Source organism: Silurus aristotelis (assembly GCF_946808225.1).
Source record: "Silurus aristotelis genome assembly, chromosome: 17".
Taxonomy (NCBI): Eukaryota; Metazoa; Chordata; class Actinopteri; order Siluriformes; family Siluridae; genus Silurus; species Silurus aristotelis.
The window spans coordinates 13,287,541-13,312,725 of record NC_139590.1 but is presented as its reverse complement, the minus strand read 5'-3'; the positions used below and the strand labels follow the sequence as shown (position 1 = coordinate 13,312,725).

At 40.0% G+C, this 25,185-nt stretch overlaps 1 protein-coding gene across 1 annotated transcript in view; it reads right to left on the bottom strand.

Moving 5' to 3' along the window:
- Positions 1–320: 320 nt before the first annotated feature.
- The window catches only part of smurf2 (SMAD specific E3 ubiquitin protein ligase 2), a 41,916-nt gene continuing 17,051 nt past the window's right edge, over positions 321–25,185 (bottom strand). Inside the window, exons 2-21 of the mRNA XM_083566303.1 lie at positions 23,632–23,670; positions 22,009–22,117; positions 18,343–18,476; positions 16,810–16,875; positions 15,623–15,707; positions 15,399–15,482; positions 14,008–14,210; positions 11,649–11,733; positions 10,838–10,996; positions 10,591–10,635; positions 7,475–7,673; positions 6,361–6,464; positions 5,843–5,957; positions 5,364–5,542; positions 4,931–5,068; positions 4,682–4,802; positions 4,354–4,555; positions 2,893–2,968; positions 1,960–2,789; positions 321–1,906 (exon numbers count right to left, since the gene is read on the bottom strand). Of these exons, the coding sequence (XP_083422429.1) occupies positions 2,690–2,789; positions 2,893–2,968; positions 4,354–4,555; positions 4,682–4,802; positions 4,931–5,068; positions 5,364–5,542; positions 5,843–5,957; positions 6,361–6,464; positions 7,475–7,673; positions 10,591–10,635; positions 10,838–10,996; positions 11,649–11,733; positions 14,008–14,210; positions 15,399–15,482; positions 15,623–15,707; positions 16,810–16,875; positions 18,343–18,476; positions 22,009–22,117; positions 23,632–23,670 (2,243 nt within the window). The 3' untranslated portion in view covers positions 321–1,906; positions 1,960–2,689. The remainder of the gene's footprint in view (positions 1,907–1,959; positions 2,790–2,892; positions 2,969–4,353; positions 4,556–4,681; positions 4,803–4,930; positions 5,069–5,363; positions 5,543–5,842; positions 5,958–6,360; positions 6,465–7,474; positions 7,674–10,590; positions 10,636–10,837; positions 10,997–11,648; positions 11,734–14,007; positions 14,211–15,398; positions 15,483–15,622; positions 15,708–16,809; positions 16,876–18,342; positions 18,477–22,008; positions 22,118–23,631; positions 23,671–25,185) is intronic.

The following is a 25,185-nucleotide window of genomic DNA, read 5'->3' as shown; positions in this document are numbered from 1 at the left end:
TATAGTCCTGCTAGTAAGTCATGCTGAAATAAACCAGAGATGCCTCTCATTTTAACAGAGCAGTATGACGTCCAGTCCAACATCCGGGAGGCAGCTGTACATCAAAAGTGACAGAAAAAGAGAGTAAAGACTACAAGGAGAGAATCTGTGTGTGTGCACTGGACTTGAGAGTAAACACATTATTTAATAAAATAAAAAAAAAAAGAAAGGAAATCAGTCCATTCATTAAGAGTTTGGTAAATAGATTTTGCCTATTATTTACAGCAATTACAGTCTGCATGTGTGCAAAATGTACCCCCCCCCCCCATGTATTATCATTATTTTATTTTTTTACATCTTTCTATTTTAGTTAAAGATATATGACATTTTGTGATCCACATAGCTGTATAAGGACAATATTTTTTTACTGTACAAAGCACCTTCTCAGGATATTTCTGTTGATTTACCCAGAGGCTTATCTTCGTTTTCAACCCCCCCCCCCAACCCCTAATGCGCACGCACACACACGAGCGCGCGCGCACACACACACACACACAGTCTATTAAAAAAATTTAATACAAGAAGAAGTGTAATTCATTTTCAGCATATGCACATTTTTAAACAACAGTCCATGGTCATAGAAGATTGCTATAGACAAGGAGCATTTCATTCAACCAACTATACGAGCTTATAAAATAAAATAAATATGATGTTTTAATAAAAGAAGAAAAATTGAACCCATTATATAAGAATCGAAAATGTTGATTGGGAATCCTATAATGGAATAAAAGCGTTGCACTATATTTGAAGCTACACGTTTAAAAGAATACAAATGGTACAAGGGACATGCTTTTGAGGCATTCCGCTATACTGTTAACATTTATTTTAATATTTAATCACTGATGCTTTTATTTTCCCAAAAATAACATACCCGATATCAATTCTAACTTTTTAATTACATCAATTTGAAAATACTTCATTACTCAGCATCATTATTTGCCCATTTGCTGCTCAAATTGACTAAACTATAAAAAAAAAATATAATTGGATAAAATTTAAGATGCATGAGTCAGTGTAGGCAAAGTTAGTGTTAGAATTCAGCTGACCCATTCAGTCTAATCCAGACGCTCGAGTTTTACGTCTGCACGGCCTTTGTTAAAACATATTTCAGTACTCAACCAAGATTCCATGACTGAGAGACAGAAAGTAAGATACATTAACACCTCGTCAGCATGCTGCTACATATGCATCTGCATACATGCACATTTGGTTAGGCGGCAAGAGATCCACATTTGTTGGAATAAAATCATTAATAAAAACAATAATAATGCCGCTAAAATAAGTTCCTTAAAAACATTCAGCTTTTTTGTAAATAGCCAAATCACCTAGTAGTCGTCGATGACATTGCAATGTACATATTCTACTTCATTTTCGCATTGTTTCTGCAGTATGAGTAATAAATAAAGTATGAGATACAGGCGGGTGACAAAGAGGGAAAAAAAAGGACTAGCTTTTATGCAGGGAAACATTCCTGGCATGGTTTGCAAGAGAAGCAGGGTTTTTTTTATTATTATCATCAATAAAGTGATTCGGACTGATTCCCTTTATTCTATAATGAAACATTTCTATCTTGTGGGAATCGTCTCTTCCTGGATGACCCCACCCCCTCCAGAGTGCACAAGAGGACACTGAATGGCTTGAAGAAGATAAAAATGAAGCAAATAATATGCTTTGGTGTTAATAATCACCGGTTATCAATGATTTGATCACCAATGGGAGAGTGTTAGAGTTTTCTATTGCAATCATCGATACACCAAAAGATGGAGAAGAAAAACAAAACAAAAACAAACTATATTCATTCCCTAAGTACAGTTTCAGAAACATGTAGACAAAGACATTGTTGTTTATTCCCTTATCACCGGTGTATCTTTTGTTTTTCTCTATTTTCCCAGTCAGCATCAAATACATGTAAAACCGGACCTTTTGTTTTTCTCTATTTTCCCAGCCAGCATCAAATACATGTAAAACCGGACCATCGACCTAATCAGATCATTTATTTGTTCTATCAAAGACACTTCTACATCAGACTACTGGTGAGATTTATTAGGGAATGGAACACAGGATAGTGAAATAGTGTGTGGGAGCTTTAAAAGTGGCCAGTATGACACATCTTTTGACTGCCTTCATCATAGGGCCCACAAATGTTTGCTTTACAATAAGATATTTGCTCACAAAACCTTGCACTACAGATGTAGCTGCCACTGGCATATTTCTATTTGTAGTGCTACTCTGTATGCTTATGCAGCAATGTTCTGCTGGTATCTCAACGGTGTCTCTTTTTTCCTCAGTCAGTTGGTACAGACGCTACATGAAATACTGTCTTTTTTCCCCTTTAATGCTTTAAAAAAAAGACAAAAGAGGAAAAGCCAACATTTTCGCATGTTCCAAAAAAGGTATAAAGTCAAAGAGTTACTAGCAGCTGAAACATGAAGTCCATTCTTCAATAAGAATGAAAAAAATTAAATATACAAGGAAGCAGAGAAACCAAAATGGTCCATCCTCAATAACCTATTCCTAAATTCTGTCCCTTCTTCTGATAACAGGGGCAGTGCTAGAGATCCAGACGCCACACCCTAGCGGTGTAGAGTGACTGGTTTACTCCTTCCAAAAAAACTGCTTCCTCATGTCGCATGCCCTCTAGTGGCAGGATTCACTCGACAGCAAAGCCGCAGGTCTCCTCTATGGCCGTCAGGAGTTTGTCATAGAGCTTGTCATAGTGCTCATATGGAGGAATGTCAATGCGGTTAAAGCTGTAGAGAACAGAGACATGTGTCAAATGTAATACTTTACTGTGGCAAAAAAAATCTAATAAAAAATGGATATTTAAATAAAAGGTTTTAATTGTTCACTCACCATGTGTGAGCTTTAGGCAGGTTATCGGTGTTGGCATCAATCTGATGGATGGTGAACAAGCGTGGACCTGCAGCTCCTGGACCACCAAACGTGAGGAAGAGAAAACGTACACAAAAAGCAATATTACTAAAACAGTGGTGTTACGGCAAAACACGAAACAGCATTATATATTGTATGACTTAAATGTGCGGACACCTTACCATCACACCCATACGTGGGCTTCCCCCTAACTGTAACCAAAAAGCTGAAAGCACACAACATTCTAAGAGATCACTGTATGCTTTTTCCTTACCATTTTCTAGCATAGAGCCCTGACTTTAAAGCAGTGTCCACTAGATGGCACATCAGAGCCAAAACAGCTGTCAATGCGATTGCAGTCATTATCTGCATCTCAATCAAACATACATAAAAAAGTTTGTACTGATCTAGAAAATCCAGAAAAGTCTTACTCATAACCAACCTTATGAGAGCTTAAAGAAGTTATAAAATTCAACCACTAACCCTAATAAGACAACCTTTAATTGTCCTATTCCTATTCTATCCGGCACTATGTGATTTGAAACACACTGCTACCTTTATTTGGTTGAAGAAAAGGTGTCAAATGCTGCTATACTTCCTCTATTAATTAGGGTCCTGTAGAAATTAATAATTAAATAAAGTAATCTCCAAGTACATGCAAGAGCTCCGCACACCAAAGGACCACAAGATAGTTTATTTGCATAATATACAATATTTCTTCCATTAAGTCACAAATTTGGTGTCAAACTATTCAGCAGAGAGTGAATTTCAGTGTCACAAATAAAAAAAATATTTTTTTTTTTAAGATTTGTGGATGATGGGGCCACCACATGGCTATCAGTGTTAGCAACTTGAGTGTAGCTCAATTCATTTATATATTTACAGCATTTCACAGGCAACCAGAGCAATCAATTATTAATAGACTTGCTTAAGAGCCTGGCAATAGCAGCTTGGCAGTGCTGGGGTTTGAATTCATACCCTCCTGGTGAAACGTCCAATCACTGAGCGAACACTTCTCATTTATCCACATTCGAAAAGCTGATTTTTTGAAAGTTACATTTCTTGCATGGTTCAGATGTCCCTTAATAACGAGATCACAAAGAATGGCTCAAAAAGGTCAGTTCACCCTGCCATGTTTTATCCTTACACATGAAATATGCAGATGGCCAGTGTAAATATTTTAAATGGTAAATCTAAAAATAAACCATCATGCCACAGTCACAAAAGCACAATACCACTACAGTAAGCAACCATATTCATAGTTCATCCGCACACGTTAAGGTAACTAATGCTATCAGCCCTCAGATTAACCAAATTTTATCAAAGCGGCCAGTAGCAGTCAGTAACATTTATCTGGTTGTGTTCAGAATAGGAAGTAGTGTGACTCTATTCTTATGCAGAGAAGTTAGTACACTGGGGATGAAACAGACAGTTCTCATATACCTTGTAAGGCTTTGAAACCCTGCAGTGGGACTCTAGATGAACCCGTGACAAACTGCAATAGTCGAGCTCTGCGCTCCTCATCAAATGACTCAACAGCATGCCAGAACCACTTCACAATGTTGCTGTCAGGGGTGCAGTGCTTCAACCGTGTGTTGGACTTCCAGTCATTAACATCAATCTTACCCAGGCCACAGACGATAAGCTGAGAAAGAGCAAGAAGGATATCATGGTAAGCGGACATGCCGGGATAACGTATAGGTAAATCATATTTGCACATCACATTCGTTACAATTTCATAAAGGAATGAATATATGTATGATTTCAGTACCTCTAGCTCTTTTTCGTCGAAGGCTTTGAGCAGATGTTGCGGTATGACCTCATTAAAGCCTTTTTGCAGGGCTAAAAACTGAGCCTCGATGCCTCTCAGGAAGCGCCAGTTCACATAAAGCCTAAATGATGCCCAGACACATGACATCAGCATCACAATGTGGTGAGGGAATAATCAACATTCATTTCGCCTGTCGCATCGCAGGAGTTCAGTTTGAGTACAGGAGCTGTGCACGCTTATGAAATGTACCTGACGTATTCCTTCTTGGTGTCCTGAGTGACCGCAATGCTCTTGCCATTGGGTTTTAGCTCATGCTGAATGATCTCTCCATATGCATTGTGTTCAACACAGAATGTGTGGTCTAAAACCCCTGTGATGTCGTTGTCACTAAGAACAAAGAAATAAAGAGCATGCTTTTATGTCACTGTGAGGAGGCTCATTTTTATTTCAATCTCATCAAACCAGGATAAATTATTGCTTTATCCATATTTTGATGAAATCATTTAAGCCTATATGGTTTAAAATATATAAAGAGATTCATAACATCATAATCTATGGGAGGCCTCATATTACTATATAAGCTTGAAGTGTGTAAAACTGTCTAATACCAAATAACCATACCACAAGCTACGTATTTATATTAACTGGTGTACAGATGATGCAGTGATCAAAGGACACTCACAGGATCCAGACAAGACTATTGTGGAGATCAGGATCCACAGACTCCATATCATCCAGAGTGATGGGTTTGCCAAGCAGCTGCTTGTAGAAGGGTAAAGTGAAGCCGCCATCGATGTAGTGCCCGTGGAAAACGGCCATACCCATTATGCGGCCCACAAAGTGAAAATAGGACAAGTGTTCCTAAAACAAAAACAGTCCTACAATTAATAAGAGCTTTTTACAGTAAATAAAGAGTGCACACACATAAAACTTATAACAGCACTTACAGTAAAAAAAAAATTTAAAAAGCGTCATTTTTTATGCACAAATTGTTATATAAAAAACTGCATACTAAAATTGTACCAATCCTCATGGAGCAATTTTCTAAATAAATTGTGGAAAAAAAAAAAATTGTTGTGACATTTGGACTTACAGTTGGACATTCTGCAGTCATAAAAATGTAGATGCTTTAACCTAATATCAATGTACAGTGCTATTTACCGGATTAACAGCAGAATCTGGGTTGATCTGTAGCGTGTAGATGTCATCACGTGAATACTGGAAGAGTCCATAGTATGGGTTCAACATCTCATGAGACAGAAGGTATAACCACTCTCTGTAAAGATGAACACAAAGTAGACATCGTGAAAAGGGCACCATTCTCAATGCTGGCACTGGATTTTCACACGAATAAATACGATTAAAATGTTCTGTAGTTCAGGGAACAGTATTAATTCTGCAGACACTGTGACCTGTTTGTGTAATATCAGTATGTCACCAGCAGAGGGCAAATGAATTGACCACAGACACAGGTGAACCAAACAGATTAAATGACGGATTCTGTACAAGTGTTCCCATTAGGGATTAACTTTATATATTTAATGATCTGATAATACTAAAAGACTTAACAAATAAGCCTTTACAATATAATGGTAAAAAAAAAAAGTGTAACTGTAAAAAAAAGTCACTGCATTACCTGATTATTTGAATAAAGAAGTTTCAGGTTACGATTATGATACCTTGCTACGCCTCCGTAATCCAGTCCTTCTTCTCCTCTGAACTTCACCATTAGTCTTTTCCAAAGGTCTTTTGGCCTCATCTTCATTACCTGTCTATATGACTCCTGGTGAGGCAGAGTGGATAATAGTAAACATCTCAGAGTAGTTTACTCTCACAGTATCCAGTATTACAGTTTGGTTGTGAAATTTGTGTCGAGAGACAGAAGTTCACTAAACTACGAATTTATGCAAACATTGTGTTCAGCCAATCAGACAAGGGTGTTCACCTGTAGCAAATGGACACATGCTGACAGAAGGCTGTAATGAATTACCTGTAGTTTTAAAACACTATGAAAAACACATTTGCCCGTTTTTACGAGTAAACAAGTGCACACTGACGTATGCGCACGCAGATGTGGACACACAGACAGACTTTGCTCTAGGGGTCTATAATCTGTCTCCTGCAGCCCTGCATGCCTTTCTAGCTCTGGAGGGAAACGCAGAGGAATGAAGGAATGCTGCAACAAAAACAGCCGCACACGCCCAAAAAGACGGATGAGCACAAACTCAGGCAAAATCACTTCAAGCTGTGAAGACAAGAGAGAACACTCACAAAGCTCCAAAGCCTACCACAGCAGCTTCATGGTTAGGGACAAGGTGTCCATGGCTGTGCATCACAATGGGAGCTAATGGCCACCAGGCTAGTGTATCCTTCCCACGTGAGTTCAGCCGAATAAATAAAGGCAGCTGGTGCACTGAGGACAGTTTCATTAGCGGCAGAAAGGATTAATAACAAGGCAAGTGTCCAGGTTTGTTTATCGGTGATTAAAATAGCTGGAAGACTCCGATTGACTGCCTTAATCTGGACTTTTGCCGGTTGAGGGTGTGAGACAACAGAGACGGCCATGGAAATGGAAGCAACAGTTTCACATGGGGCTAAACAAAACAAAATATCGCAGACGCAACCTTTTCTCTTGTGAGAGCTCTTGGATACTCTTCCTCAAATATTTAGCAAAAATAAGTGACTGGCCTTTAACCCAAAATGTTACGGTTGTATATCTCTTGAAGTGTCACTATTAAATAAAGTTGACTTCACTATTTTTGTTTTTGCTTTTATTCGTTTGTGGGGTATTACCTCGAAAATCTCCTCACGGGACACCTCAATGCGGCAGTGCCCTGCCTGTGGCTGCTGCTGGGAAAGCTCCTGCCGGAGGATCTTCAGCTTCTGCACCAGGTCTCTTTTGTACTTGGGCACGGTAAGACACTCTGCATCATCTGGCAGATTCCCGGGAGACAGCACTGACTGGGTCTGCTCTTTCAGCTGACCCACACGACTGCACAAACACAAACACAGAAGCACAAGTTCCTTGGTAATGCTGATTTTCCCTACTTAACACTGACTTTAAAGTAAAACTGAGTATTTTATTTGAATTATAGATTCGAAGATGTGATTATAGAGTAGACACTTCTCAGAGTCAGTGATTCACACTCAAATTGTACAAATAATCAAAAGATCACCTCGTCCATTATTAAGAAACACCCAGTGTGACAGCATCTCTTTACTGTCACACTGCATTTATTTTTAAGGTGAGACTAAAAATGATCCTCATCTGCTCTGACAATTTAATCTTTCTTTTATTAGTCCAGACAGTTAACAGCTAGGTGCTATATGGCTAATTCATTGGCAATGATCATTAGCTAGCTTATGCCCATATTTACTAGTTTCCTAGCAACAATGTTCTCACCACTTGAACTGTGGGTGTATGTTCTGTTTGCCTTGCAGGTCAATAGTAACATTTCACTGTGACAGTTTTAGAACCGGTTTTGAATATTCTAATAAAATATTCAGTTTCCGGTTAGCTAAAAAATATGATTCATTGTAAAGACCTTCAGTGAACTTTATGTAACCTTATTACTGTAAAGAAAAAACTAATTCCTAAATACCTAAAAAAACCAAAACAATCAAGCATTAATTTGTCATTCAGCAGCAAAGAAGAAGTAGCACATGGAAGGACGAGCTTAGGCAGAGGGACTGAGGGAAACAGGAAATGCTATTGTATAAGGACACGAGGGAATCAAAGTTAGAGGAAGGCTGAGAGAAAGAGATGAATGGTGCCCCAAAGAACGGAAGGGTGAAATCAGAGGAACCCGGGGACTCTGCTACAGAGATGCCTAAATTACTTTAGGGCCAGAAGATCAATTCCACTTAGCAGCTAATAACCAGCTCACAACTCATTCTATATATTGTGTGTTTAGTGCATTCTTGTACCAGTCTCACGAGACATCTTTAACAACTCATCACTATACATTAGGAGAGTGCCTTCAATGAAGTCATATACAAGTTGAGGACACATGGGCCCTATTTGGATTGGATTCATTGTGTCTCAGAGGATAGTATTTTCTACTAATCTGGAGGTGCGCACCCTGGTGGTGAGTTCCTTAAATGTCGTGGTTTTACTGTTCAGACTAAGTATATAAATGGGTGCCTCTTCTCAAGCATCCAGGTTTTATTTTGTGATTTGGAAAGTGTTAAATATCTGGGGTTGGTGTCGAAGATGTGTGCGACCTTTAAACCAGAGGGGACTACATTTATTAGATGATCACTGAATTGCCTAAAAACTGCCTGATTCGGCCTGTAATTTCTTTCAGTGGCGTTTGGAGAAAATCACTGAAATGGCCTTTCCAGAGGTAAATTACTGAGTGGTTCCTGTAAAATAGGAAATTACCCCAAAGACCCCATGTAAATGTAATCTTGTCCAGAGAGGGATATTGACGCATTTCATTAAATGTGTGTACTGAATCAGATTCAGAAAGTCAGAAAGGAGCACAGCTAATCCTTTTTATTGCAGAACATATTACTAATGCAAAGCTGTATTGTTGTAGAGACTTATCAAAAAAACATCACCTTATGAACTATAAACTCCAACAACAGTGGCAACAACAAAGGAGCTTCAAGGTCTAACGTCTATGTGGATGCAGCGGGGCTAATTTTTTCCGGTTCGTTTTCTCCACTCTAATCAATGAAAATGTTATCAGATACTATTAGTGAAGACTGCCGTGCCATATGGTCTGTTAGAAACCTGAGTCATGATTCATACTGATTCTGTTCGGACTGCACTGGAACAATCAATAGTCTACGCTATTTCCAGTTTTATCCTCATATCCCCGCTTGTACTCTTTGTACCCTGGATAAAGACTGCTAACCAAATTCAGCGTGCATTCTTAAATATGGTAATGAATCTTACATATAATCATTCCTAAATCAGGGCAATGAAATAAACAACAAAATATAGAATCTTTCTTGTACTTTGCACTACAGCATTGTCCTCTGGAAAAAAATAAAACGTGTTTATACAAGTGCTTTTGCGAGGGAGATGTGCACCCACTGAGCAAGATTCCTCTAATGTTTTTACCAGAGTGTGTCCGTCACAAGGAATGTCCAGCTGGAGAGCTTTTAGATAGCGAGTATGGTCAGGGACTCAAATGGAAACGTCTCATGACTTTCGCGCTCATACCTCAGATAACAAAATGGAGTTTGTCTGGACAGTTCTGCAACCATGCAGTGAAATCCTTTCTATCTGCTCAGGAGACATGCTCAAAGAAATTATTTTATGTGTTATAACATAGCTGCTCTCCATGTAGTACATCCTAAATGCTGCTAATGATAACTATAAACTGTAAAGCTGAAAGTTAACACGTCAATTAACCAGGTACGTTACTAATCATACATGTTTTTCTGTCGTTTTCAAACATGCAAAAACTAGAGTAGAGTGTGTGGCATCGTATTAAGACATTACAACATTCTTTCTTAACTGGAAGGAAGGGGGGGGGTCTTTGATCTGTCAGAACAGGAAAAGGGAAACCTGATCTCTTCATCACTGCATTCTTCGGACACGCATTTGCACACACACACACACACACACACACACACACACACACACACACACACACACACACACACACACACACACACACACACACACACACACACACACACACACACACACACACACACACACACACACACACACACACACACACACGTAACTTAAGCACACAGAGATTGCAGGAGAGGAGCTTTTAGACAGAAAGAAAATACTGTCCAAAGCTTAATGACCAATGCTTTTCACATCTGTGCATAATAGCTGTTTATAACCACCCTTATTTTATTTTATTTTACGTGCTAAATACTGACATGGGTATGTATAGGGTATTTTTAAACAAACAAATGATTGAGGAAGACGGTCATACCTGTTTGGAGTCTCACCAGCGCTTCGTGAACCATTAGGACTAGGACTGAAAGTGCAAACAAATGTGCAGGATAAATATCTAATCTAAATGTACTATTTTTCATTTAGTTTGTGAATGTGTTGATTATTACACTTAAATTAAGCCTCTGTGAATTAATAACTATAGAAAGTGTAAAAGTTTCAAATATACTTAATATTTTAACTTTAGAACTACTGTCAAAAGTTGTCAGGACATGAACAACGCTCACTTGAGGACAAGGTGAAGGTTGGCAGAAAGCCGTGGGTCTGTAAATTGTGTCGTTCTGTTGTTGTGGTCAACAAAGTAAACACGGCCCGTAGCTGTGTTCCGAATCTCCCAACCTGGAGGCAGTGGACCCAGCTCCTCACAATTCACATTACTAAGATCCCTAGAGAGAGAGAGAGAGAGAGAGAGAGAGAGAGAGAGAGAGAGAGCGAGCGAGAGAGAGAGAGAGAGAGAGAGAGAGAGAGAGAGAGAGAGAGAGAGAGAGAGAGAGAAAATTAATATAAAATAATCACAGCAAGTAATTCTTAGCACAAACAGCGAACATACATCAGACTACCACTAAGGACATACAGACACTTAGACAAAAGGCTCGAAGATGTCAATGTCCAATCCCATAGTTTTGGGATGCATTATGTCTCTATTGACCCACGACCGACCCCCAACCCCACCCCATATCAATCCACCACTTTCTCCCATTCTATTGCTCTCATTCTCCCTCTATCCCACCAATATTGTTGAATGTCCTCACAGCAGATGGTAATACTGTATTAAGTGCACATGGTCCACGAGTCTCTCCAAAATGACGGCTTCATCTTGTAAATGAGCTTTTAAAGCTAAATTACAGTTTGCAATTTTCAAGGCATTACTGGAACAATCTACATCTTTCTAGTCTCCTCTTTACCCAAACCCACAGAAGTCAGGAAAGACAAAAGACAAAAGCATAACATTTTTGGAATAAGAAAGACATTGTGTCTCATGATTAGCAGACGCATTTAACATGGTAACGACTGCATTAAATCAATGTGAAGTTTTACCTCGGCACTCTGGGATCATGCCACGTGCTGACGCCCGTCTGAGTGTGCAGGAAGTACACCTGGCCCTGCTGTGTGGTCCGCTGCTCTGTGGGCCAATCAAGGAGAAAGGATGCAGGATAAGTCAATTGCGATTAGTCAAGAGAAAGTATGAGAATAAAAAAAAAAAAAGGATGTCCTTATATCCCTAGTAAGACGATCACCATCTATAAGGATGCATTTTCGTATCTGGAAAATATTTACATATTCTGCTTTTCATTTTCATGCTAAACACATGACTGCTAAAACATACAGAATCTAATTATTTGAAATATCATCCCATGTTAGCTATAGAATTATTGCCATAAAATGGCAAAGAGAATGACACTGTAGTTCATGAGCTTCATCTCACAAACTAAAACTTAATACGTTGCTCCAAGATACATTATCAGGTCCATAATGCCATGTAACCCACATTACCACAGATCCTATAGCATACTTAACACCAGTTCCTTTCTGTATAAACATCTCCACTTACAAACAGCCTTTACATAGTACCTATATCTCCAGGCACTGTTGGTTTTGCTTAAATAAAATAAAAGTCTACTGCCACACCTAATGATTGTTAGTATGTTCAATCCTCAGTTACCAGAAAACTATGGATGAACACTTATGAGTCCCTAAACAAACAGGTGAACTTAAATAAATGGAAAATGGAAACAAGCTTCAGCACTGGGAATATAGTGTTTTGGACTGTGATAGCAAACCATATGTGATAGCAAACCATTTGATTTGATGCCATTGATAACAGTATAATAATATACAGTGAGGAAAATAAGTATTTGAACACCCTGCTATTTTGCAAGTTCTCCCACTTAGAAATCATGGAGGGGTCTGAAATTGTCATCCTAGGATCATAATGTATGATTTTTTAACTATTTATTTGTATGATACAGCTGCAAATAAGTATTTGAACACCTGAGAAAGTCAATGTTAATATTTGGTACAGTAGCCTTTGTTTGCAATTACAGAGGTCAAACGTTTCCTGTAGTTTTTCACCAGGTTTGCACACACTGCAGGAGGGATTTTGGCCCACTCCTCCACACAGATCTTCTCTAGATCAGTCAGGTTTCTGGCATGTCGCTGAGAAACATGGAGTTTGAGCTCCCTCCAAAGATTCTCTATTGGGTTTAGGTCTGGAGACTGGCTAGGCCACACCAGAACCTTGATATGCTTCTTACAGAGCCACTCCTTGGTTATCCTGGCTGTGTGCTTCGGGTCATTGTCATGTTGGAAGACCCAGCCTCGACCCATCTTTAATGCTCTAACTGAGGGAAGGAGGTTGTTCCCCAAAATCTCGTAATACATGGCCCCGGTCAGCCTCTCCTTAATACAGTGCAGTCGCCCTCTCCCATGTGCAGAAAAACACCCTCAAAGGATGATGCTACCACCCCCATGCTTCACAGTAGGGATGGTGTTCTTGAGATGGGACTCATCATTCTTCTTCCTCCAAACACGTTTAGTGGAATAATGACCCAAAAGTTCAATTTTGGTCTCATCTGACCACATGACTTTCTCCCATGACTCCTCTGGATCATCCAAATGGTCATTGGCAAACTTAAGATGTGCCTGGACATGTGCTGGTTTAAGCAGGGGAACCTTCCGTGCCATGCATGATTTCAAACCATGACGTCTTAGTGTATTACCAACAGTAACCTTGGAAACGGTGGTCCCAGCTCTTTTCAGGTCATAGACCAGCTCCTCCCGTGTAGTTCTGGGCTGATTTCTCACCTTCCTTAGGATCATTGAGACTCCACGAGGTGAGATCTTGCACGGAGCCCCAGTCCGAGGGCTATTGACAGTCACGTTTAGCTTCTTCCATTTTCTAATGATTGCTCCAACAGTGGACCTTTTTTCACCAAGCTGCTTGGCAATTTCCTCGTAGCCCTTTCCAGCCTTGTGGAGGTGTACAATTTTGTCTCTAGTGTCTTTGGACAGCTCTTTGGTCTTGGCCATGTTAGTAGTTGGATTCGACGCTGCAGAATGAAAAATGGAAGAATGGGGAGAAAACAGCGAGGGGAAGGTTCCAAAGTTTTTGAGATCATTTCAAACTATAAAGAAAACACAGTACAGTGCATTTACCTTTGTTATGTTAATTTTGTTTACAAATAACAAATGACATTCATTTTAAGGGACCTGTCTTATTTTCTCTTGTATGTTTAGTTTTGCATTTTAATAAAGATAAGTACTTCTTATCTGATTAGACGATTAATCGATGGAATAGTTGGTGGAATACTCGATTACTCAAACATTCCCATAGCTGCAGCTCTACAACTAATCCTCTGATATCACGTGTGTCTTAGTATATGGCTTGTGAACTGACCGTAGCCCTCTGGAAGATCTGGTGGTGTGTGCAGGTGAGTACGGCTCATGTAATTTCGATGCCGCTGTGACCGCACACGCCGCTCCTGCACTCGCAGCTCGCCTGCCTGAGCAACCGCTGCCCCATTGGGTGTCATAATGGGTGTGTTCTCATCGACCAAACAACTAAGAGGACGACCGGGACTTGAGTACTCTGACGCTGGCCTGACAGAAGGAGAAAAGAAAAGACAGACAAACTTGTAAGTCAAAGCATTTAGTGGTAAAATTGTGGTCAGTAAATGTCTAGATTAAAAAAGAAATAAATACAAAAAATAGGTGAAAAAAATAAAAAATTTATTAAATAAACAAGCATAAATTCGCCTATCACATATAATGCATCACTCCACTAAACACATCTCTGTCTTGGCCCTATATTCAAAGGTTTAAATGCTCAGACTGTGCTGAAGACCAGACATATTTGGTGTATACAAAAGATCACTTTAGAGTCTTTCATCACTGCCGTATTCAAAATGCTGCACCGGTCTTAGAAGTGATCCAGCTGGGTATGAGTTCATTTTTTAAAACTGGCAATCTGAATCAAATCTGCTTTTCCACTGCTTTAATCTCGAGTCTCCACTCTTGCTAAATAACATCTCATTTTGGCTTTTAGGCTTTCATAAAGCAAATTCTTTTTCCTTGGGCTGGTTTAACCTTTCAAGTTAAAGGCACATGGATTTACTTTAAGGATAGGCCTGACCTGTGTCCTGAAAATGCACTACAGGAAAAACAGACTGTTGCTTGTTTTTTTGAGAATATTCTATTCGTAGCACCTGACCCACACACTGAACATGTGACAAGGCATAGTTTGTGTGTAAAACTGATTTGTAGGCAGGCTGCCTATATTTTTACGAGTTGACTTCCTAAATAATAGTAAACTGAAGGAAGCTTAAAAAAAAAACCCAACCAAAATGAATAGTGCATAAAGCGACATCTGTAAAGAATCATTAATATATATAAAAATTTGCAGTTACAATACTGATAACCAGCTTCATAAGAATTATGTGGCAGGAATTACTACCGCAGTGGCGGAGCCGACTCTCAAACGAGTTTCATATTTACTATTACACACCGATGTTCAGATATCTGACAAGAGTAAAAGATCAAAGACAGCACTAGAAATTATGACTTAACAAGAAGTCTGCAGTAAACCTAGTTTTAATAAAGCAAATGATGTGATCAGTGGGACAAGATGCTTTCATTGCATTTTCTAACCGTGCATTTCAAAACCATGAAAACCTGTGGTGCTATTAATTAAAATAGCATTATTATGGCATTATTGATTGAGTTATTAGAGAAGGAGGTCGTGCCACATTAACACACTTCCCAAATATAGGCTCATGTCCAGTCACTCACCTGGTTGGTCTCTCCCACTGCGTGCTGCGTGTGATATGGTTCAGGTACTGAATTCGACCAGATGCTGTTCTCCTTTCCTCCCAGCTGTGCCCCACACACACACACACACACACACACACAAACACATAGACACACAATTAACCATGCAACTTATTAAAAGCATGGCACTATAAGCACAGCAAAACACAGCAATGGCATAAGGTGAGGAAGCTACATTTACTTACCCATCAGGTAGATCATTGTCAAAAAGTCGGCTGCAGTCCACCACAGGCCCACCAGTGCCAATCCTGTCTCGAGATTGAAGACTCACTGCATGTACACAGACGGGAAAATGCCACATATAGAATTTAAAATACTCTTTCTGGAATGTTTTACAGGAATAAAGGCAACAATTTAGCTTTACATTTTAGTCTGCGGGCGAATAAGAAACGCCACATAAAAGTCTGGCTGGCTCTTTATGCCTTACGATCTTTTTTTTTTCTCATACAATCTGGGACTGTCAGCTGAGGGGCACAAACGAGGGCAACATATCAAGAATGGGGCTACTCTTAGAGACTATGTTACAAATAGGCTTTACTACTGTAATTAAAGAGTGCTACCAAAATCAGAATAATGGAGAGTATTTGCTGCGCCACAAGAAAACGAAACCGTTTTGTGCGACGATGAAAGGTTCGCACGTGAAGCTGGGCGCTGAACCGAGTTGGGTGTTTCGACTGCCCTCTGGGCCATGCAAGCCATTTAATTTTCTAATGATTTCTCGGCAAACTTGTTGCTGTTATTCTTACAGATCATGGTTCAGGTCAACTTTGACGTGTTTAGGAAAATATCCATATCATTGGGAGGCATAGGCAAACTACTGACCAGTATAATTCTTGTTTGTCTATACGCAAAAAAATCCCCCCCCAAAAACATACACACATTAAAGGCCCTTGTGTTTATGCAATTAATGATAATGATACAAATATTTCCACATGCAACACACAATATGCAAAACATGCTTTGGAACTTTTACATGTAAGAAAATTATCTATTAAGGTGTATTGGTAAATGAAAAAGTAGGATTACAACACACAAACAGAATGTACAGAATTTCTATAATCTGATTTGCTTCAACCTGTTAGTCAGTCGACTCAGGTGTCTGCCTCATCCAGTGACTGTGCTGAGTGAACCGTCATTACAGAGAGGCTCTGAGCCTCTGACTCACAGGAAGACATATTTGAGTGGGAAGAGAAGGAATGCTGTGCAAATTTGGCCACTTCCAAAAAGGAGAAAAGAGGAGCAAATTTTCGAATGGCTAATCATGCGTCACAGGTAGCGAATGCCACCTTTTAGATTTGCTACTCTGTAAATGGCAAGAATGTGAGCACTGGATTAGTCATGGTAAGAAAAAGATGAAAGAAATGGTACACACCTACTATCTGACCCCTCACTGTATCACTGTCATTGGGTCCCAGCTTGTTTAGATCCAATCTCTGATCTGTGAGTCAAGGAGAGGGACAGAGAGAAAGAGAGAGAGAATGAGAGAAAATCACAGTTAGTGTTATTATTACTGTAGCAGTAACGACATAAAGGTCGCTCACCATTCAGTTGTGGCCCAGCTTTTAGCAGACAATGTAAAAATAATATGAAATGAAATAATAAGCCTGAAGCTTTTTTACAATAAAGGACTGAGCCAATGAGAGAAGCCGCGCTTATACCTGTGTGGTATTTCCTTTGACTCTCGGTCAGACTGACAGCCTAGGGAGGCATGTGTGTGTCTGTGTGTGTGAGTGTGTGTGTGTGTGTGTGTGTGTGTGTGTGTGTGTGTGTGTGTGTGTGTGTGTGTGTGTGTATGTGTGTGTGTGTGTGTGTGTGTGTGTGTGTGTGTGTGTGTGGACGCGCTTGTACACAAAGCTTGCTTTATTCTTTGTAGTCTTTAGAAGAAGAGATGCTAGATCTCTCTGTTTCTATGCTGCAGGACGGGAAGAGAGGGACAGGAATAACAAGTAGGACAAACACACGCACACACACACACACACACACACACACACACACACACACACACACACACACAAGATATATGACTAAACAAGTGGTTCAAGTTAGAAGTACGACTGCAAATAGAAGAACAATCAGCAAGCTTGAACAAAGCCAAAACAAAGTCTAATTAGTACTATCTGGAAGAGACGTGAACCGCACTTTACAACGATTTATACGTTTTAAGTTGAACGATGGTTTGTAAAATATCAGTTCGTATCATATCAGTTCGGTGAAGCAATTAAGATGCCTGGGATCGTGCAATTATGAAAAGATTTTATACAATAAATACATAAATAAAGTGATGACAGGATGTAACTTGTTTTATGGTCCTAGGATGTAACCAGTAGCTCAAACAATACTAGGCTTCTATAAATATGAAACTGCTACTTTAGCTTCAGTATTTCTTTCGATAGCTTGCAAGGAAATAAACCACTGAGCACGAGGTTACAGGAAACGCGAATCTATTTCTGAGACAGATCACACCATACCCCCTTGGACATTGAGACAACATCATCTCAAAGTAATAATGAAGCTAAAAGAAATGTCTGAGAGAGATGCAGAGATATGTAAAAAGAAGAGGGAGAAAAGACAGAAAAGGCACTGAGAGAAACAAAGAGAAACAGACAAAGACAGAAAAGCAGACAGACGGCAGGAAATGCAGGGCAGAAAGAAGAATCCCTCCCAGCTGTGGGAGAGGCCCGTGGTTTCCTGTACTTCTTCAGGAAATGAGCCTGAGGGTTTTCTAGGAAACTGGTTGCTTTCAAATTCTCGTACATTTTTGTCATACATAGACACAGAAACTAGTTCTAGTCCCCTAAATAGTAGTAATAGTAATAGTAGTAATAGGAGCAACACACACACACACACACACACACACACACACACACACACACACACACACACACACACACACACACATACTTACAGCCTGTATCTTTGAGACGGTTGATGGAGTTGGAGAGGAGCCGTACACAGCCCAGAAAGCCAGCGCCCTGCTTTTTGTGAATTTTCTTATGGTTCCACACGCTAATAGTGATGGAGTCCAACTTCCCGATGTATCTGTGCAAAAAGACAACATGGCACAAAATCTAATTCGCTAAGCGACGTATTCTCTTAGTCAACCAAGTATTACTGCAGTATTTATTGAGCAAAGGCATAGATCTCTTTTTGTATTACACTCGCACTCTGCACTTCCGGATAGTTATTAAACCACAGATATTCTGTTTAACTAGACAGACGAAGCTCACAAGACCTCGTCTGCAAGCTTTCCAAACATGTCTGAAATGTCAAAGGTCTATAAGAGGCTGCCAAGGTGAAAGAATCCTCTGTTAGGCAAGGGAGCGTGAAAGGGAGTCCGGCAGGAGGATGAAAGGAGGATAAACTAAAGGGAAATGGATAGCATGGCTAGACGTTCAGACAAAGTCAGGCAGGCCAGAGAAGGGGGGAAGGAAGCCCAAACAAAATGCTGCTTCTCTAGAAACAAACATTTATCACTTTTCCAGCACCAGAGGATTTAATAAAGGTCTGAGCTCAGGGGTGATCCAAATTATGTGGAATGCTTGTCTATGCCAAACTATGCTTATTTCCAGACATTACAACAACTTGTAAAAGAACCATGAACAGAGTCCAGGCCAAAAACCTGACCGACATGTAAAAAGTACTGATAAGCTGCCTGAATGGTCATTTTACTGCCCATGAGTCATAAGAATCTTATTGAATTAGCACAAGATATGTTTTCAGATAAACCCAAAAAGTAGTTCTACCAACACAAATTTCGGAGAGTCTTAACGGTTCACAAAATGAATCGTCAAGCTAAAGAAAGGCCCTGAAACGAATGGGTCATCACAAGCAGGTGTTTACAGTAAGCAGACAGTATGGAGTTCTTTACATGCTGATCTGAGTTCAGTAGAAGTGAGCAGGTGTTGAGCTGAGCTGAGCATCGGTTGGTGCACTGAGGCTAGAGAGAGAAGCCTGCGAGTGTTTGGCATAAACTGCATGACTTTTACTGAGCCAAAGATTCTCAATGAGAGGGCCAGCTGCACCCCGGGAACCCAGAGTCCACCTGCTTCCCCCAGTTACAGAGCAAAAGAGACACTGAGGAAGAGAATACTGACATTAATGAAGAAACTCAGTTAGTCAAAAAGGAGCATAGCGCCCATCGACCTGCGTCCACTTCGCTCTGCATCTGACGTTATAGTCTCACTCTGCAGAGTAAATATAGAAGAGCTGCCAGCAGAATTGTGCCAGCATTTATTTCCACCCGGTATCTACATGAGCACTCGATCCACACCGACATGACTCATTAGAATCCACAGACATTGCAAACTGTGCTTTTCTATCGATATGAAACCACTCTTTCCATCTAGGTTGATCATCTAGTTTGTACTTAACTGATTGTTTTACACGCTTTAGAATAAACTTAAGCACAAGTTTTCTCAAACTGTTAGTGTCAGCCATGTTTTACACTCTCGGCAGCGACACATTCCTCTGATGGGGGGTGGAGGGGGGGTTCTGTCCCGTTACCATAGAAACCAAACAAACGGAGATGTGGGCTTCCTCCTGCGTTTTGGGCCACATTGAGAAATTGCTGGAAAATTTCTCCTTCGTTCTTTCCTTCGCATATACTCTCAATTAGGACTCTGGGAAAAGTGACACCGAGTGGCGGAAAGTTACTATTTTTATTTGAAACCTCATCTCACCATCAGCAGACAGAGTGGTGTGTGTGAGTGCTGAATGTGCTTATGGTGACACAGTTAGTAACTTTTAAGCTTCTTTTGAAAGTCTAGGAAATATATAAAGTAGCATGACCTCTGCTCACTGCTGTTAACTTGATCAACACATGCTAGGCGTGCCCTAAATCACCATATCTCCTACCTACACTACAGTAAACACTTGTTTTTCAGGGAACACCTTTACACATTCATTCTAGCATTTATCAAGTGACCCAATAAAGTGGCACCAGTGCGGGGTATAAACTTAAACAGATGCGGGCCATCAGCTTTGTGTAATGTTTACATCAACCACCAAAATAATAGGAAACATGACAACTAAGTTATTTTGACAATGGCACGGTTGTTGGTGGCAGACGAGCCGGTTTGAGTATGTCTATACCTGCTGATCTTTTGGGTTTTTTACGCACACCATTCTGTCCACAGTTTATTGAGAACCGAGCAACAGAACGGAAACGCTTTGTTAAAGGCAAAGGGTCAACAGATAATGGTCAAACTGGTTTAAGCTAAGAGTAACTCGGATAAATTCATTCATTCATTCATTCATTTTCTCCCGCTTATCCGTTATTCGGGTCGCGGGGGCAGCAGTCTAAGCAGGCCCCCGACTTCGACTGCTGCCCAATCCTCACAGCACCGTCCCCTCCTGCAAGTGGTGAGCCCACGGGAAGGCGGCCCGACGTCACGCCGACGTCACGGACCTTGATATTTCCCTCGTAAGGGACCCCCGGAGCATAGAGGGTTAAGGGCCTTGCTCAAGGGCCCACCTCGGCAAACCCGACCAGCTTAAAACCACAAAATGCACCCTGGTCTCAATTTCTGCTGAGGTACACAGATGATAGAATCAGAATGTGAGGCAAAAGCATGAATCCATGCACCCATCCTGCCTTGTGTCAACAGCCAAGGCTGGTGGAGTTGGTGTAATGATGTGCAAAATGTTCAAACCAATCAATCAACTAAATGCCACAACCTATTGTTGCTGATCATGTTGATCACTTCATGATCGCAATCTAACTTCAAACTTCTAATCACCACATGAAAATGCACCATGCCACAAAGCACATTTGGCCTTAAACTGGTTTCAAGAACATGACAGTAAGCTCAGTGGTTTTTAGTGTCCAGTCACTGGATCCAAATCCAACAGTACACCATTAGGACGTGGTAGAACAGAAGATTCATGGCATGAAAGTGCACCTGGCGGAATCTGCAATATTGTCAAAATCTCAAAAGAAAATCTTCTGGAACATGAAAAGAAGTGATGCTTATTTTGAAAGCAAAGGGAGGCCCTAATAAATGTTAGTATAGTGTATGAATGAATGTCAATGGGTAAATACAGTTGAGTCACACATACCTAGGAACATACAAAAAGGGCGGTGGTGCAATAACCCAAACAATGAAAGAAATAATCAAATAATGGTAAAAAGGGGAGAATAAAAGGCAGACAAGCACGACATGGAAATAACGACAGCAGAAGACAAATAAGAGAAAAACAAACCAAAATCTAAAAAAAGAAATTGCCAAAGTTGTTAACACTACAATAAATGCACTTTTTTGCATTGATTAAACTTGATACTTCTGTATATGATTTTTGGTGTGGCTACGATTAACTTGAAATGGATTGTATATTCAGGGTTGCTTTAATATTTAACATGACGGCACTGTTCACGGTGTTCCAGTGACAGTGCCTAGCAACACCGTCTGGATCAATGCATTTTGTGTGTGATATAGTATCCATGTGTGAGACAGTGTGAAGTGATAGGGTGACAGTGATGATGTGTGTGCTCAGCCAGATGCTAAACGTGTGTTTGATAAAGTAAGACAGTACAAGAGATGGACAGGTGTATGACCCCTTGTGTAGTACTCACAAGTCATAGTGTTGGTTCCATTTGGGGTCAAGAGTGTTTCTCACAGTGTCTGTGGAGTGACACTGCCCTGAACCGTCCACCACCACTTTGGCAAAAGGGTCAGGCAGGCCTGGCATAAAGAGATTACACAAAATAAAATCCATTCATTTACACACACACATTTATTACTGCAATGCTTTTTAAAAAGTCCAGTATACTTTTATTCACATGCCATAATGTCCATATGACAATGCTTAATATCATTGTTCTTCTTTTATTTATCCAGCTTGAGCTAATATCGAAAATAGGAATTGAAATACGAAAAAGCACTAAATAAAATTGACCGTATGACACTTTATTTTTACATGTCTGGAGGTCTGGGAAAAACCCCTCACTTGATGAAATTTCCACATTATCACATGTACATATTTCTGGCATGTACAGAATTCACAACAACAGACTTCCTGGACTAAAATGTTTATCTTACAGTTGAACCTCTGCCACAACTAAAACGAATTTCCTCGACTCGGAACTGCAGAACTCGAGTCGGTCTTGCAGTGGAAATCTTGAGTGTGCTGCTATAGGGCTCCGAGCTCAACCCTATAGAAAACAGTCAGGAGGACTGCACCTTGGCCTCCTCACCCTACATCGGTACCAGACTTTACAAATGCCCTGGTGCCTGAATGAGCGCAGATCCACAAGAGTGGACGCTATTATAACAGCAGGTGGGGACTAAATGTGGAATGTGATGTTCAAAAAGCACATGAATCTTCAGTTGAGGTGTCCAAAAACTTTTCTCTGTATAGTGTAGGTTTTATGTCCCCCCCCAACTTGGATAGTTTGGGGGTTTTAAGTGAATCTCAGAGAAATCTAAATATTAAACCTTAGCTAAAAGGTGTGTTTAAGTATTAAAAACAAAATCTGAAAGCTTATGAAAAATGGAAAAAACGTTGGCTCCTTATTTCTCTTTGCTTAAAGCAGTACAACATGACCCAAAAGAAACATGTATTTCTAATATCTGTGCTGGAACAATATGAATAAATATTTAAGTACTCAACATTTTGTGTGATTGAAATTTGAAAGCTCTAAACACACAGAGCTGTAGACAGCACTATTATTAGACAGTACGCAGAAACTGGCACCTGGGTGGCTGACCCTGACAACTTGTTACTGTGATACCCAGAACCCAAACAGCTCCAAACACTCACCCACAGACACCCACACTCTAATTTCCCTCCTGTGCAGTGTATGGCTATGCCCTGTGGCAGTACTGCGTTATTATAACTCTGCGCACACGTACACAATCTGCCGACTTGCAGTCCTCACACTACTGTTTTTCATCTCTTTCCCTCATTCTTCCTGGCTTTTTCTCTTTGCCCCTCTAGGCGCATCGGATCATTTTGCACCGTGTTGTGTGTTGGAGCATGACGCAAACACAAGAAAAAAAGACGCATTATGTTTTTCTATGTAGCGCCCTGCAGTCAGGGGTGCTTTATCTATAAACCGACCCACATTTCTGACGTCTCGTGAGGGAAGAATACTTATCTCGCTCAGCGCACTTCAAACAGACAGAATGACTCAGACGCAAGTAGATTTATATAAAGCTGCAGAAATGGAGCACACGCTTTTCGATGGGTTACTTACGAAAGAAGTCTTTCTTCGCTAGATTCTTCGCACAGAGCACTGCAAAACAAAAACAGAGAAAGGGTGCTTCGTTTAATCGGCAAGCCACAAACATCATTACAGCTTTCAGATAGTCACGTCATCATCTTCATTACCCAATACAATCAAACTCTACGCAGAAGGTCAGTACATATTCTTTAGTCTGGCTGTCAGTGGGGTGCAGTTACAGGATAAGTGTGAAATGGGTCAGATGTTCAGATTTATGCTTAGACTCACACTGAGCTCAAAGCGCACAGATCAAGCAGACAAGTTTTGAAAATGCTTCCTGAGAGTCAGCAGATGTAGAGGCTGCAGCTGGTCTCCATACAGCCAAACTCCTGAAACACGTCTACCGCACGCCATTGTGTCAGAAAAGCTTTCAGTCCTGACACAGTCCTGTTTTTTATTTATTTATTTATTTATTTATTTATTTATTTATTTATTTATTTATTTATTTATTTACCAAAAAATACTCATACAGGATCAAACTAAAATATACCATTTTTTTGTTAGCTACTTATTTTAGGCAGAGTAAAAAAAATACAAAATACAAAATATCTAGAGGGAGAAAAAATACAAAGTATATAAAGGCTGAAAAGAGGGACTGGACCAATTAGGAGTCAACCTGCAAATATTTCATGCAACATAAACAAAATCAGTCAGTGTTAGAAGCATAAGACTGACCCCATCTTCTGTTACATGAACACTACTGTGAAGTCCAACAGGAAACAAGTGATGGGATTATTAACTTTGACTGAACCACTATTTATTTATTATAAAAAACTTTCACGTTTGACTGAGTAATTTGTTTCACTGTTTTTATATCCATACTTTTTCTTGATTCACCCAATCATCTGTCATCCTTCTGCAAATCTGAAAACTGCATCCAGAAAAAGTATTAGACTCTTATATCGTCCAGCACCAGAAGGATTACACGGTTCGTACAAAGTAATGCATCAGCTGCTCGAGGGGAATCTGCTTGTTGAGAATTTGTGTACTGGGAAACACTTCAGATCTCCTTAAATGCCCCTTAAAGCAGGTTTCTTTTGTCTGTGACAAAACCATGTGTTAATGAGGTATGAGCTTAAAGGCCCGTGTGTGAAGTGAAGTGCACTTAATGAGAACTCTTAAATCTTACTACCATTTACCCAGGAGCATTTGAGAAGGACTTCAATAAAAACAGGTAGGTAGGAGCCCATTGGAACCCAGTTTAAAACGCATGCAGCATAAAAAGACGAGTGTATTCTACACAACTCTGAAAAGCTCAGAATAGCTGCCTGTTCATACTACACATATTTAGCAATTTGATTGGTGGATGTAAGAGTGGGGCATCAGGTCCAGTCTTACATTTCAAAATCTATCATTTTAGACAAGCAAAATAAATGCTGCCTGTCCGATTTTGTGAGTTTATTCTAAAACATAAAACATAAAACAAAAAACAAAAAAAAGAAACAAACGAACAATGTGTAGGTGTGGAGAAAACACTCTGTTTTGCTCATTTACCCAGACCCGTAGTGTCAAAAAAGTACATATTCT